Below are 17682 nucleotides of genomic sequence, written 5' to 3' on the forward strand. Positions count from 1 at the left end.
TAATACACCAAAACCGGTTGTCAAGCGGTGACGCGGGCCAATCACAGGCACAGACACAGACACACATTTGTGTGTGTGTGTGTGTGTGTGTGTATGTGTGTGTGTGTGTGTGCGTGTGTGTGTGCGTGCGCGCGTGTGTGTCTAGATAGATAGATAGATAGATGATAGATAGATAAGCATGATTGCCCCTAGTGGTGAATCGGTTCACCATTACCATCTCTGGAGCTTGTTGAACCTTCTCATCAAAGGTGGAGGTTGACGGGTGTTCTGCTCCCTCTTAGTGTGTCATGCTTGTCCGGCCACTTTTAAACTTCTTGATCCACTCATACACACTTCTACGTGGTTGTGCACTGTCCCCGCATTTTATAAAAACTTCCGATGAATTTCAGCAACAGACACATCTCTCGACCAGAGAATTCAGATCACTGCTATTTGTGCTTCTTTGGTGCACATTGCTAGTGAAACGGCCCTGCCTACACTGTAAAGTCAGAAAGAAAAATGGCGCGATCAGGATTAAACGTCGATCACGTGGCCACAATAGTACCAACTATAAACACGCATGCGCAGAAAGCAGTGTGACAATAATAAAGATATGTTATAGCGAAAGTGCGGATAATTTGTGACTTCCCTCGTATATATATAGATATACAGGAAGATTCACAAAAAAAAAAAACCATAACAAGCTCCAGAGATGGTAATGGTGAACCGATTCAAGACAGGTGGTGTAGCCAACAAACACATGTATTAGTTTAACGCTCGTGAAGTGAAAAGGTCTTTAACGTTTCGAGCCTACACTCTTCCACAGAAAGGAACACAGGAAGAAACAAGGAGAGAAAATAAAGAATGTATAGTGGCTAGCGATATATGTGTATATATATATATATATATATATATATATATATATATATATATATATATATATATATATCACGGGCTTCTTTCAGTTACCGTCTACCAAATCAACTCAGAAGGTTTTGGTCGGTCTGATGCTATAGTAGAAAACAGTTGCCCAAAGTTCCACAAAGTGGGACTGAACCCGAAATCGTGTGGTTGGAAAAGAAGCTTCGTATCTCAAAGCAGAAGTTAATTATTTTTGTCTGTTTATCCATACTACTCCGTCTGACACACCGGTCTCTCTCTTTCTCCCCCTTTCTTTATTTGTTTATAGAATTTAACATAATGCCCCTAATATATTTTTTTATTTAAGTTACTAAAGGAGTTAAGAACTACTTAAATGAAATATATTGGTCTTCGGGATATCAACTTTCACATTCCTTCCCCATGCCTTTACCTGTATTTTCAATGCTGACAAAGTTTTTAGAAAAAACTTTAAAATACAAGTATAGTATCTCACTTTCGTTATTTTTAGAAAAAAAATGCTAACCACCTCTAAACACTGTCTGACATTTGCCGTCCCCTTCTGAGCCCAGATTGCGCTCAAGGGTGCGTGACATTCTGAGTTTAGAACCACAAGTGTTGAGGTTCTCGATGCTGCTGCGCTGCAGCTGCTTATGATGACGCCGATGATGATGATGATGGCGATGACGATGATGGTGATCATGATGATGATGATTAGGATGGTGATGGTGATGATTATAATGGTGACTCAATGTCGTTGATGATGATGATGGCGATGATGACAACAACGACGACGACCTAGTGATGTTGTTGTTGATGATGATGATACGACGACGACGACGACGATGATGATGATGACGATGAAGGTGATGATGATATTCATAATGATGAGAGAAATATGGTTGATCTGCATGACAATGAGTCAGAAAAAAAATGGGAAGCATCGGTTGTTAATTAACCTCAGATTACCTTTATTACCCCCTCACCACCACACACGTACTACATTATATGTGTCCGTTTCTAAGACGATGGTGGTGGATGTAACTTTGGCGGGCGAGATTTGCCTTACTATATCCCACTGGTGGAGTGATCAATTACAAATAACGATCACATTGGCTTGTCACGCGGAAGTAATGGCGATATTTGACAGTTATGGGCACGCCGCTGTGACAGGATGCAAAAACCGGTGAGTGATAATGACATATAAGCGTAGTAGTGGCAGTAGTAAAAGTAAGAATAACAGCAACAGTAGTAATTGTAAAATTAACACCACCAGCAGTAACAGTAATAGTTATGTTAGTAGTGGTGGTGGTGGTGGTGGTGGTGGTGGTGAAGGGGGTGATAGTAATAATGGTGTTGGGGGTGATGACGGTAGTAGTAGTAGTAGTAGTAGTAGCAGCAGTAGTAGTAGCAGCAGTAGTAGTAGTAGTAGTATTAGTAGCAGCAGTAGTAGTAGTAGTGGTGGTGGTGAAGGGGTGGTAGTAATAATGGTGTTGGTGGTATGGGGATGGTAGTAGTAGTAGTGGTGGTGACGCGGGTGGTAGTAGTAATGGTGTTGGTGGTGAAGGGGCTGGTAGTAGTAATGGTGTTCGTGGTGATGATGGTGGTGGTAGTAGTGGCAGTAGTAGTAGTGGTGGTGGTGGTGCTGATGGTGGTGGAGGTGGTGGCAGTAGTGCTACTAGTTGCAGTAGTGTGTAGTTACAGCAACGTTGTTATGACAGTGGTTTGAAGCGAGTGGGCTAATTGAATTATTCATCAGACACCATTAAATTAAGTTGGGAAGAGGACATTTTCCCCGATCACTTTTAAGTAGAGTCAAATAAATTGCACAAATAAAAATTATTTGAAATACAAAAAAAAAAAAATGTTTGATTTCTTTCTTTTTTTTTTTTTCAAATTCAATAATCGCTAAATTTCATGGCAATAGCTGACGAAAATAACCTTCATTTAAATCATCAACATCATCATCATCATCGTCGTCATCATCACCATCGTCATCATCATCATCGACATCATTGTCATCATCAGCAGAAGTAGTAGTATCGGCATCAGCAGCAGCAACCGCTGCCGCTTTCATCTCCCCGTATCCCACTTTCTCATCGTCGTCTTCCTCGTCTTCTTCTTCTTCTTCTTCTTCTTCTTCATGTTCTTCTTCATTTTCTTCTTGTTCTTCTTCATGTTCTTCTTCTTCTTGCTCTTCTTCTTCATTTTCTTCTTCTTGTTCTTCTTCTTCATTTTCTTCTTCTTCATTTTCTTCATTTTCTTTTTCTTCTTCATTTTCTCTTTCATTTTCTCCTTCATTATGATAGTCGTTACCGTCATCATCGCCAGTCATCGACATCATCATCATCATCATCTACTACACCAGCAGCAGCAGCAGCAGCGGCAGCAGTAACAACAACAACAACGACGACGACGACAACAACAACAACAGCAGCAGCAGCAACAACAACAACAACAACAACAACAACAACAGTAGCAGTAGAAGCAGCAGCAGCAACGCCAAGATAATCATGCCAGTGATAATCTCTTTATTGGTCACAAGGGCTGAACATAAAAAATTAAATAAAAAATAAATTTAATAAATAAAAAAAAGTGGGCAGATTCTCTTCTTGTTTCGTTTGGGATGCATGCCAGGATTTGATCAACCCAGGCTGATGCAGCTGGGTGAAGGGTCCGATATTGATATTATACGACACCAGAGACATCCTTGATAATGCATTCCATACGATCATGGAAGTGGTTCTTGAAACCAAACTCCACCGTTTCTTAACAAACAATGCTAATCCGTTAACAAATATCTAAGTGTATAATAAGCAACCTCTTGAATTCTCGTAACTAATCTTTAACAATCTGGTCAGCAATATTTAATGAACTGATAACCAATATTTAATGGCCAAATATCAATATCTGATGGCCTGATAAGAGACATTTAGCGTGTACGTGACAGCAAAGCTTAAATGAAATTCAATGATATACTGTTCAAATATTAGAGATGGAACTGCTGCTCCACATACTGCCATATTCGGCTCACTCGCAGCCTACCTTTCTTTCGTCATCCGTATTGTGTCCACCTCTAAACTCCGCATTAATCTCTAAGTCAAGTTCCTCCTGCTGTAATATTAGACAAATCAATGCGTTGAACTGGAAGACTTGCTATCACGCCGAACAAAATGCTAAGCAGTATTTCGTCTGTCCTTTCGTTCGGATTCCAAATTCCGTCGAGATCGACTTCGCATTTCATCCTTTCGGGTTCGATGAAATAAGTACCAGTTAGCGCACTGGAAGTGAATGAAATCAATTTACTCCTTACCACAAATTGCTGGCATTGTCTCAAAATTTGAAACTAATGTTAAAAAAAATCAATCACTCTGGTTTCGAAGAGTTTTTGAAGGCAATAGGCCCAACGCCTCTACCTCTGAGTCAATGCCAATAATCCTTCCTACTATAAGCATAAGGCCTGAAAAGTTAATTACCAATAATAAAAACAAATCCTGACATTTAACTGTCCGTTTAGCAGTACTCAACTCACGGATTAGTATCGGCGTAGGCATGGAGGTGTGGTTATGAAATAAACTTCACAACTACGTAGTTTCGTGATCAGTGCCACTGCACAGCATCATATACATGTCTTCTATCATAGTCGTGGATCGACCAAAGTTTGTGACTGAAATTTGTGGAAGCGTAACTGAGACACTATTGCTATTCTTGAGCTGTAATGTTTGATTCCTTGACCGATTTAACGCCGTCAACTCACTTAAGAACCTCTCTCAAGGTCACTCTATTGTACGCATTTGTATCAGATCTTCGTGGATAAACTGTGGATAATCTCCTCCCATAATCGCAAAGATCCTAGGAAAGATCATCGATGCTATCTGTTTTATTTTTGTCTTTTTTCTCTCACCAAACCATTAAACATACATACTCGCTCACTGACATATGTATACATACATACATACACTCACATACACACACAAACACACATACGTATATTTCCTTTTACTTGTTTCAGTTATTTGACTGCAGCCATGCTGGAGCACCGCCTTTAGTGGAACAAATCAACCCCAAGACTTATTCTTTGTAAGCTTGGTGCTTATTCTGCCAATCACTTGTGCCGAACTGCTAATTTACGGGGACATAAACACACCAACAACAATTGTGAAACGTTGGTGAAGGGACAGACACAGATACACACACACACACACACACACACACACACACACACACACACACACACACACACATATATATATATATATATATATATATATATAGAACAGGTTTCACTCAGTTTCCGTGTACCAAATCCACTCACAGGGCTTTGGTCGCCCCGTGGCTATAGTAGAAGACACTTGCCCAAGGTACCGCTATATATTCCATCACTATATTCTTTTTTTCAGTGAGACTGAACACAGAACTATGTGGTTTGGAAGCAAGCTTCATACCACATACCCACGCCTGCGCCTATATATATGTGTGTGTGTGTGTGTGTGTGTGTGTGTGTGTGTGTGCGTCCGTGTGTGTGTGCGTGCGTCCGTGTGCGCGTATATGTGTGTATATATATATATATATATGTATATATATCATGTGTATGTGCGTGTGAGTATGTGTGCGCGCTTGTGTGTGTGTGTGTGTGCATATGAATGGGGTTGTGTGCATAATATAGTACATTGAAGACAGTTTGACATTACACATAGCGTCTTCGCTAGATATATATGGAATAATGTTTTATTATTTAGCTCTGATGGAGTTATAGGTACATCCGCTCATGACAACTGCACTATCTTGCATAAAGAGAGGAAATCGAGGCAGGTGATGCCCACGTTAAAAATTTCTACAGTTTGGCTGACGGAGAATATCTTTGCATACCGAATTCAAACACATTGGGTCTTTTTAACATGGTGCGTCGAAAATATACCAGTAAATAAGTTTCTACTTGCTATTATTAGACAGAACAAATTCATACAGAATTACCTAAAGATCTAGAAGCAATATGCAGAGATGATGTCCCCAGTAATATCAATTAACCGGAAATATAGTAAATGTTGTAATGTGAAAAGTTAGGGTGTTAGGAGCAACTGATGAAAGTAATGGTCATGCTTCTGTATTATTTGACCTCTTTAGTGAAGTATATTATACTGATACTAAGTGTACTATTATAGATAGTGATATATATATATATATATATATATATATATATATATATATATATATATGTATAAACAACATATGAGTATATGCATATATATGTACATGTATGTACATACCTTCCTCTACATGTACATATAGATACATATCTGGGTACATGACGTTGCAAAAAAACCCCAGACAAAATGATAAACAAGGTACAAAAAACAAGCAAGCCACATAGAGAACATATCCTTCATCACCTGCCACCATTAAAACACTGGCGTTTCGAAGAGTTAGGGTAGGACGCATCGTTAAAATGGCTCTTCCCACGAACACATATTAATTTTTTTTCATGGAGGATAGTGGCGGACGGAAAACATGACAGGAAAACGAAACGGTGAAATAAACAAACAAAAAGGCTGTACAGCCAGACGTGGAAAAGTGTGTGTGTATTGAACGCTGTCAAGCACGAAAGGAGAGGCGAAGAAGTGCGTTCGAAGCTTAGGTGGTCCGAGACCGAAAAGAAATGGCAACCGGACACATGTGACCAGCGAGGGGTAGGGAGAAGAAGTGGAGGAAGTAGAATATAAGTAAATGAGCAACGAGAGGTAGAGAGTGATGTGATAGTAGTAGTGACGGGTAAAGGCGAAGGACGAGCAACGATATATATATATATATATATATATATATATATATATATATATATATATATATATATAAAGAAATAACAGCAATGCAGTGACACTGAGTATACATATAAATAATAAATATTTATAATCAGCATCATTGTATTCTGCTTCCCTTCTCTCTCTCTCTCTCTCTCTCTCCATATATATACATACACACGTACGCACACACATATATATACACGCATATTGTCCCTACTGTTTCAAATAGGTTGAGGGACAACGAACAAAATTCCTCTTTGGGTTGACCTCGCACGTGTTTCAAGTAATGTAGACGTAGTAATAGTGATACTGGGAGCATCAAAAGCCGCGTCATCAGCAGTATCATCGTCATCATCATCATCATCGTCATCATCATCAGTATTATTATTATTATTATTATTATTATTATTATTATTATTATTATTATTATTAGTAGTAGTAGTAGTAGTAGTAGTAGTAGTAGTAGTAGTAGTAGTAGTAGTAGTAGAAGACTGGTTGTTCCTGACGACAGGCACATCCTAAATGTAGCTAGAACCATTTCCGGACGACTGACTTCATTTTAGGTCCAGAGGCCAAAGCAGACTTCGGCAGATATTGTCACACTACACAGCTACAGAGCATGCAAAACTGCTCTTCATTTGTGACCCACAAAGGAGTATTGCTATCACATAGGACAGTCTGCTACTACATACACAGACATCCTTAGACCGCATTCAAAGAATGGCCACGTGATAGATTGACATAAGGTGATTCACAGACTTGCTCCAGCGTGCAACCCACAGGGGCACTATCTCTATCCTTTGAATTTTCTACCTCTCCTCAGGGATAACTGGGTTTATTTCATATCCACTCAATCTTTCCTGTGGTATTCACATCTCCCTCTCTCATCACGCTCTCTGTGTCCAATCCTCCAGGCTCCGTAGAAGGCTCTACTTTTCTCTTCCACAAAAGTTGGATCTTTAAAATTTCCTTCCAGTTCAGACAGAGATCATTTACAAAGGCTCAAGGTGAACATAACCGATCTCATGGGGTCTATAGGGGCTTGTAACAGCCATGGGTACTGTCCCCTTCCCCACAGACCCAGCAAATATAAAAGAGCAAAGAAACATGAGTACTATTACGTTTTTCCAGACTAATTTTTCTGAAGGCGTATGAGTATGTGTCTGGGTGTGTGTGTGTGTGTGTGTGCGTGTGTGTGTGTGTGTGTGTGTGTGTGTGTGTGTATTTGTGAGTGTGTATGTATGTGTGTATGTGTGTGTGCGTGTGAGCGCGCGCTTGTGTGTGTGTGTGTCAAGATGAGTCAAACGTTAGCGTCATCATGTAAAGCTTGCTGATTTGTATTTATACAAACATATGGAGAAACAGTTTAGATAAAAATGTCGATATCATGTTAACATTCTAGCAATTATAATAGCTGTTCTGTTTGGGAAGTTTATTATATTTTTACTTTACAGAACTAAGTCTAGGATATATGAAATTTAAGACGTCTAAAATAGCGTAATTCGCATCTAAACAATAGGTCTGAAAGAACATCGAGGGGAACATTCTGCATACGAAAGGCACATACGTCAGTATTTGTACGTAATATAGTGAGTTGTTGAGATTATCCACGTGATTTGTAGTTAAAAACTGCATGTAAATTTGTTTAAAATCTGAAACCACAACTCCAGTAATATCAGTAAGCTGAAACACATCCAAAGGGAGTTTTTGGTTATTGATAACACAGATAATCTTAGCGGACTGAAGTTTTATTAAGTTACAATATCACATAAGGGAAGCTCTACAGCATTTGTAATTATTCTGCGAAGCAGTAGCCTGGGTTTTTCCTCCTTTGCTCTTGTTTTCATATTCATTATTAGTGTAACTATACTCCCTCTATTTCTATATATGGCGATTATTTCTCACAATTAACAGCTGCATAGAATGCGCTTCACTAAGGGGGTATAATAACTCCGAAACATGAACGCTACTTTTACTAGATGTAAGAGCTTTACTTTCATGTTCTCTCTCTCTATATTTTTCAGGAATTCAAAAATTCTGTTTTGAGTATACTATTATATTATCAAAATTATATCCTTTGCTTGTTTTTAAATTTTATGTATTGCTAGAGGTTCTCATCCAGTAAATTCATGGGTAAATCGATGTTTATCGCTTCATTTTGATGCATTGAGAGACCTTACTGTATGAACACTTAAATAGCTTGTTAAAATCCCATTTTTCAAACTGTTGTAATTTAACCTGCTGAAATTTTGTTTCTATAAAATTGACAATGGAGAAGGAACAGTGTCTATTATGATCTGTGCTGTTCTTTGAGCACTTGGGGAATTGATATTACTAATCCTTAATTTTGAACACCAGCAAGTTAATGTTTTAGTAAAAATGTTATCAGGAGATGTTATCGGATCATGCTGTAAACAACATATTGTCGTCAATACAGATTAACTCCATTACTTAATATATTTCCTAAACATCATTGTGTTATCACCGAAGACCTGATCATTGGTCTTCTTTCTTTAAATAACTGCATTAATTCGTCGATTTTTAACACTAGTAACACATCACCGGAGTCTTTGCATTTAAATTTCTTTGTTCAACTAACTATTATTCTATAATTTCGTTATAACTGCCAAGTCACTAAAAATTAGTCTTTGAATTTTCATTGACAAAAGAATTATATTACTCTATATCTAATTATAATCGTGTCATAGACGACGTGGCCTTTGATTTCTTATTTCACAAATAATTTCATTAGCCCTTGTTCGGAGAGTGTGGAGCATTAGTGCGTCACATCAAATTTGGAATTTAGATTTTAATGGGCCCATAACTACATGAACCTATTATATTAAGCTAAATTAAACTGATCCCCATTACTGGACTTATAATATGCAAATGATACCAAAAGGAAGCTAATGCGACCTGCTATTTCGACAGATATAACACTTATGGGCAGTAATAATCCTTTCTACTATAGGCACAAAGCCTGAAATCAGTTACATCGACCCCAGTGCAAACTGAACCTTCTTCTATGGACCCCGAAAAGATAAAAGACAAAGTCAACGAAATTTGAACTCGTAACATAAAGGCGAACAAAATGTCACTAAACGTTTTGGCCGGCGTGCTAACGATTCTGCCGACTCGCTGCCTTATAATGAGCAGTAATAATGATTTTTAATAAAAGTACAAGATCCCATCTCCCAGCCCAAATATACTGCTAATCCACCATCAACTTGTTAAAAAAATAATAGTAATTTCTTTAAACATTGGTTCAAAGCCTTAAATTAGGTGGAGTGAAATAGTTAATTATGTCTCCCAGTACATGGCAGCTACTTGATGTCTTTCGACACCGGGAGTATAAAAAGCTAAACTGTCCACTTCAGGATTTAAACTCACAGCCCGAACGAATATTACAAAAGTCTAATGATTACACTAACTGACTTCCCTTTATTGGTAACAACGAATGATAAAGATAACATTTTCTGTATCCATTATTAATAATAAGAACAATTATAACACATGTTAATGAATTTCTTTAAACGTACCTTAGTTTTACAAACATGAAAATCCACATTTGTATCGGTGCAAGAAGACAAATAAGTTTTTGCGTAACGGCTGCCAGTCCATACAAGACAATTTCTTGATCTCATTCTTACACCATGGCCGCAAGTTCGAGAGCACTTTGACCACCAACTCCAACTTGACCAAACGGATGGATGTTTACGGGAGTCCGCATGCGAAACGTAATGGTACTCATCTCGTTTCTTTTCGTTGTTTGTTTCTCTATTCAAACTCCGTATTGAATTGTCGACTCGACGTTCATTCAGGCCAGTTCTTCTATTGCCTCTGTTGGTGTTGTACGCAAAAGACTCACATTCCGTCTGAAATATATAATAATTATTTATATTGAAATAAAGAGATAACGACTTAAGGGACGAGAAACATCATCGATGGAAAAGAATGGTTGAAATGTCAGGAAACACTAACGGAAAATGTCCAACTCATGCAGGAGCGATTTTATTTAAGAACGTAAGAGCGTCGATTATTAAAATTGAAAATACCATTTAGTATAACATTAAAAACAAAGTCTGTGGAGTTCCATTCAGATTTACAATTCTAATGTTCTTCGAAACTAAGTCCGAAATATTGACAATTCTGTCCCACTATAAAAAGACTCACGTCAGAATTTTACGTCGTTAGTGCGAGCTAAAGGAACATTAGTCAGTTAAATATACAGTAAGGAAGCTTCTTACACCAATCAAGTAATCTTGTGCGTAGAAGAATTTGTGACCATGATTGTTGCAGACTCTTCAATATTTGGAACGAATTTTGCAAAGTTCACTACAACGAAAAATGTCTTCCTCTCTGGATAGAGTTCCAATCTATTGATGGCAATCTGGTAAATATTTCCGGCAAGTAGGTAAAACAGAGAAGCATAGAAATGAGTCTAGAGATCATAATATGCAAACGAAATCCACGAATGGAGTAGCCGCAATTTCCTTATCTAGGTTAGTGTAGCTACTATATGTACAGTATCTCCTAAGAAACCACATAACAATTTGGCATGACGTCGCTAACGCACACACTCCAATTTCTGGCTCACAGCCACGTTGTCTCCTCATTACATCTGTTTTACCACTATTACTGTGACAACTGTTTTCGGAGATGGCTGATAACGTTCCGTCTCCATCAGTGCTTACTTGGATTACTTCACTTTTCTCTTCATCCAAGCTCACACTCACCACCACGCTTAGCTCTTCCCTACAAACTTCAACTTTCCAGAAATCTTTCTTTTCTTATTATGGCATTCCGTCGGTTACGGCGATGAGGCATCCCGTTGATCCGATCAACTTCACAGCATGCTTGCAAAATTAACGTGCAAGTGACTGAGCACTCCACAGATACGCATACCTTTAATGCATTTCTCAGGGATATTCAACGTGACACAGAATGTGACAAAGCTGGCCCTTTGAAATACAGTTGTAACTCATTTTTACCAGCTGAGTGGACTGGAGCAACGTGAAATAAAGTGTCTTGCTCAAGGACACAATGCACCGCCGGGTATCGAACAGAGGACCTTACTCTCGTGAGCCAAATACTCTAACCACTAGATCACGCGCCTTCATCCGTTTTATAATATACATAGAGTTATCGAAGGCGGTGAGCTGGCAGAAACGTTAGCACGCCGGGCGAAATGCTTAGCGGTATTTCGTCTGCCATTACGTTCTGAGTTCAAATTCCGCCGAGGTCGACTTTGCCTTTCATCCTTTCGGGGTCGATAAATTAAGTACCACTTACGCACTGGGGTCGATGTAATCGACTTAATCCCTTTGTCTGTCCTTGTTTATCCCCTCTATGTTTAGCCCCTTGTGGGCAATAAATAAATAAGAAACGTTAGTACGCCGGGCGAAATGCTTAGCGGTATTTCGTCTGTCTTTACATTCTGAGTTCAAATTCTGCCGAGGTCAACTTTGTCTTTCATCCTTTCGGTGTCGATAAATTAAGTGCCAGTTGCGTCCACCCCCAAAATTTCGAGCCTTCTACCTACAGCAGAAAAGAATATCCATAGAGTTATCGACTCGCGGCAGTTTAAACAGGACATTAACTATATCAATCCCGCCAGTTTCAGAAAGCTTGCGGCGGCCTCGTGCACAACACGCACCTTCAGACCAAAATCCCACACAAAATAAATAAATAAATAAATAAATAAATAAATAAATAAATAAAAATGAAATAAAATTCTCTGATTGTCTGAGCTGTTATTGTACTTGAGATGCAACCTGATACCCATATCTATTCAGCCATTTAATTCAACATTTACAGTTTGACGATCTTGATCATTGAATATGGATTATGAAGTATTCGCGTCGTAAGCTAAAGCGTAATCGACCCAACCCATGCTATAAATGTCTTGAAATTGAAGATGTAAATTTTAAATGTCTGTGTAATCTCTTGGTCTGTTACTGTTGAATATTTCAATGTATAGAAATGGTTTCACATAATTCACAAAATGTTTGTAACCAAAACTAACAAAATTAACCTCGTTTTGCAAAACATTAATTCCATGTGTAATTAAAAGCAAACTCTAATTTCTAATAGAATTCAATACCCCATTAATAATGAAATTGATATTTAAGAATAAGAGGAAAACCACTCTATACATGGTGATGATAATAATAATAATAATAATAATAATAATAATAATAATTAGCCATAAACAAGGTGGCACCAATTATCATAAAATACATAGAGCACTCATTGAACAAATGGCAGACAGTGCTACAGCTCCAAACAAAAGAGGGACTTGTGAAAACGAAAGCCATCCCCATTAGAAGAGGAATATTCCAGGGAGGCACGCTCTCTCCACTCCTGTTCTGCCTGGCACTCACACCTTTAACAGAATTGCTAAATAGAACTGGATGTGGTTACAAATGCTACGGAAAAACAGTCAGCCACTTTCTATATATGGATGACCTAAAATTATATGCAAAAAACGACAAAGAGCTAGAAACACTACTACAGACAGTACACGGCTTTACCAAGGAAATAGATATGAAATTCGGATTAGAAAAATGTGCCAAAGCAACCCTGAAAAGAGGAAAATTAGTTAAAAGTAGCAATATAACACTAGATAAAGCCAATTAAATAAGAGAACTAGACGAAAGCCAACCATATAAGTATTTAGGAGTCAATGAACTAGATAGGATACAACATACACAAATGAAAGAAAAAATGAAGAAAGAGTACTATAGACGAGTTAGATCAATACTAAAAACAGAGCTCAATGCTAAAAACAAGATAATGGGTATCAACACTTTAGCTGTCCCAGTTATAAGCTACAGCTACAACATCCTTAACTGGACACTAAACGAACTATGTAAAATAGACAGGAAAACAAGAAAAATAATGACAGGATATAGGATGCACCACCCAAAATCTGACATAGAAAGGCTATATATACAACGCACAGAAGGTGGCAGGGGTCTTATACAGCTAGAAAACTATTATAAAATAACCACCATAGGACTGCAAAAATACCTACTCCAGAAGCAAGGGAAACTAATACAAATAGCCACAAAACACGAGCAAAACAAAAAAACTGTTTTCAGTATTTAAGGAAGCTGACAAATACAAGCAAGAAATCAATCTACCTAACAAATACGAAGAAGAAGAAGAAGAAGAAGAAGAAGAAGAAGAAGAAGAAGAAGAAGAAGAAGAAGAAGAAGAAGAAGAAGAAGAAGAAGAAGAAGAAGAAGAAGAAGAAGAAGAAGAACAACAAAAGCTATAAAACAAATGAAATCCAAACTAAAACTAGAACAGCAACGGACCATGATAAAACGATGGCAAGAAAAGCCCCTACATGGTAAATACTGGGCTAAACTAAATGCGAAAGGAATAGACAGAGAAAAATCCCAGCAATGGCTGAGAAGCTCAGGACTCAAAGCAGAGACTGAAGGATTTTTAATTGCTGCACAAGACCAGAGCCTCCCCACCAGAAATTACCAAAAACACATAATGAAAAGAAATATAACAAGTAACTGTAGAATATGTGGAGATGGACAAGAAACAATAAATCATATTATCTCTGGCTGCCCAGTCCTGGCTAAGAAGGAATATATTCACAGACACGACAGAGCTGGGACCTATATACACTGGAAACTATGCCAACACTATGGAATAACAACAGAAAAAAGATGGTATAAACACACGTCAGAAAAGGTCACAGAAAACGAGAAAGCAGCCATACTCTGGGATATGCCAATACACACAGATAGAGAAATTAAGGCAAATAGACCAGATATAGTTGTCAAAGATCATGAAGAAAAAAATGCTTTCTAATTGATGTACCAATACCAGCAGATGACAACGTTTCTCTAAAAGAAATGGAAAAGCTTTCAAAATACAAAGACCTGGAAATAGAGATAACTCGAATGTGGAGTCTAAAGACAGAAACAATTCCTATCATAGTAGGTGCCTTAGGTATAATAAAAAAATATTCAGACAAATACATAACAAAAACACCAGCACTTACAAATATATATAACATACAGAAAATTGCACTACTGGGTACTGCACACATTCTACGCAAAACACTTTCAATACAGTAAACATAAGAACACCACAGCAAACCACAGCACATGCCCAAGGCGCACAGAGCTGCGCTCGGTAGTGAAGTGAAAGCACGTTATAAAAATAAAACTACTGAATAATAATAATAATAATGCACATATGCTATATAGTTGATGTTGCATACCTGAACATTGAGCTAAACTCTCAGAATAGAATTGCAGCTATAAACTCCATGGCGGTATCAGTTGAGCACTATAGCCTTAATGCTATCAATTTGAATCTGAGTGATCTCCAGCGTATGGACATAAAGACTAGGAAACTACTGATACTAAACATGATACACCACCCAAAATTAGATGTCCACAAGTTCTGTCTCCCACGAAAGGAAAGTGGCAGAGGCCTAATCCAGCTATAAAACGACTACAATAGGACTCCAAGTGTACATCCGAAGTCACACCTACTGGATGGTACAGCTGATAAAGCAACACGAACAGCGTTGATACTAAGCAGACACAGTTAATATATTGCACAGAATATGCCAAAACCATTTTGAAAGCAAAACATCCCCAAAACATAGAGTGAATATGCTGATAATTCTAAGAATTAAATAGAGTGACAAAAAAAAACCTCGAAAACTAGTGGGTAGATTCTCTTTTGGCAAAACCTCAACAGAATTAACACCCTACAGAAGGTTGTAAGATATGTGTGTGTGTGTTTTAAGCTTGTGGAAACCACTGCTAATGTCATGCATAATAGCGACATAGAGATTTGAAAAAGTACTAGAACACCGATTGCCTTTACACTTCAGCTTCATCGATTTTGATCTGCCTTCGATACAAAATCGAGAAAAGTCCCGTCAAAGACGATGACAGTGTTGATGCCAAGATATTGTCACTTACAGACGCACCATATAGTAATATTCAAAAAGCATCGGGCGGTATTTTCCTCCAGTGTTTCACATTTGTCATGTGTTCTTCACTATTTTCGTTAGTATCTATTGACAGCTTGCAATTCTTCCTGAAACAGTCTATGCCTTCTAACCCGTGTTCTTCCCATCTTTCTTTCCTCCTGTGACTGCAAATTGATGGTCAGAATGTAACCAGTCAGTGGCACTTTTCCTGTCTCTATATCTTAGAGCCTTCGCCATGATATTCTGTATAATACTTCATCATTTCCAATATGGTCCTGGTATAACATTTTAAACATCCAACATTTCGGTGATCTTCGTACTTTCCTTTAACGTTTCTCTTGCATATAGCAACTTACGCTTGTTTTGCCTATAGTTGTTCGATGATATTGTATTAGCAACTCTTCATCTTATGTCTATTCATGAATTAGATTTCGCATGTTCAGTGAAATACTGCCCTCGCCTTTCCTAGTTTGCATTTGACAACGCACAAATCTCAGGGAAATTATACGAATTGGTTCATATATATCAATACGTGCGTGTGTGTGTGCGAATGTATGTATTATTTTGTGTATATATGTATATATGCGTGTGTATATGTGCATTTGTGTGTATGAGTGTGTTTGTCTGTATGTATATACAAATCATTCATTTACAGTTTCTTGCATAGTGAGATAATTTCTTGAACCACCCCACTCCGAGTAGCGACAAAATAAGTCGTCATATATTTCTATATAATAAATGCGACTCCATGTAATGCAGTTTTCAGTCGTTTGTTGAACACTCAGTAATTTCAATTCAAAATGTTCCTTCATATATTTAAAACAAAGTCAATGTTTTCTTCAACTGTTTTTCATATTAATGGTGCTTTACTGTTTCTTTATATATTTCATTTAATTCTTTCGTATATCAACTATATTCAGTATGTTTTTCTGCTTTCATTCTATAAATGCCTTTTACATTACCAATTCCACATTAATATAATATGATATAATATAATATAATATAATATACATAATATACTATGATATAATATATGTGATATGATAATATTATATATATATATATATATATATATATATATATATATATATATATATATATATATATATATATATATATAGTTGATATAGTTGTTGCTTTTGATTTTTGATTTTTGCTGTTCTGGTTTAGCACAGTTATAAAACCATGATTTTGGGCTTATAATCTAATTCGTGATCTGCTAAAAATTGCAACCAAATTTTTTTCACTTTTACCCTACCTTGTTAGAAAACAGTAACTTGCATGATATATCTCAGTATTTTCTGAATGTTGTAAAATGTCGGAATGGTCATGGTTAGAATACATCTCATGTTGGTGTTTAGCCCCTGAACATGGACTAAACAAGACGAAAGCTTTTTTGAATATATCTTACATTTCACTTATCCATTTCATTTTTGTTTCATTTTCTATCTCTTTTCTCAATATGTCTTGTGTTTTGTCTCTTAAGGCTTAATTTCACTCACTCACTCTCTGACTATTTGTATATCCCTGTTTAACACGTATGCACACATTTAATACACACCCCACACACATATGTATATATACTCTTTTACTTGTTTCAGTCATTTGACTGTGGCCATGCTGTAGCACCGCCTTTAGTCGTGCAAATCGCCCCAGGACTTATTCTTTGTAAGCCTAGGACTTATTCTATCGGTTACTTTTGCCGAACCGCTAAGTTACGGGGACGTAAACACACCACCATCGATTGTCAAGCGATGTTGGGGGGACAAACATTGACACACACATATATATATATATATACATATATACGACGGGCTTATTTCAGTTTCCGTCTACCAAACCCACTCACAAGGCTTTGGTCGGTCCGAGGCTGTAGAAGACATTTGCCCAATGGGCCACGCAGTGGGACGGAAGCCGGAACCATATGGTTTGTAAACCCCGGTAAACAAGCCACACCGCGCGTGAAACAAGATCTTCTCCCGCGTAAAACGATGTTGGGCATATGGTGGGGCTGGGAATGTATTATCCATTACGAATTGCTTGAACGGAACA

The 17682-nt window shown here is 37.6% G+C and overlaps 1 protein-coding gene across 2 annotated transcripts in view; it reads right to left on the reverse strand.

The window, feature by feature from the left end:
- Positions 1-17682, reverse strand: part of LOC106869371 (ADAMTS-like protein 5) — a 143344-nt gene that overhangs the window by 66645 nt on the left and 59017 nt on the right. For both annotated transcript variants that reach the window (XM_014915094.3, XM_089347989.1), the window contains exon 2: positions 10196-10531. In XM_014915094.3, coding sequence (XP_014770580.1) covers positions 10196-10531 — 336 coding nt within the window. The remainder of the gene's footprint in view (positions 1-10195; positions 10532-17682) is intronic.

Source organism: Octopus bimaculoides, chromosome 2 (assembly GCF_046866305.1).
Source record: "Octopus bimaculoides isolate indiv1 chromosome 2, ASM4686630v1, whole genome shotgun sequence".
Taxonomy (NCBI): domain Eukaryota; kingdom Metazoa; phylum Mollusca; class Cephalopoda; order Octopoda; family Octopodidae; genus Octopus; species Octopus bimaculoides.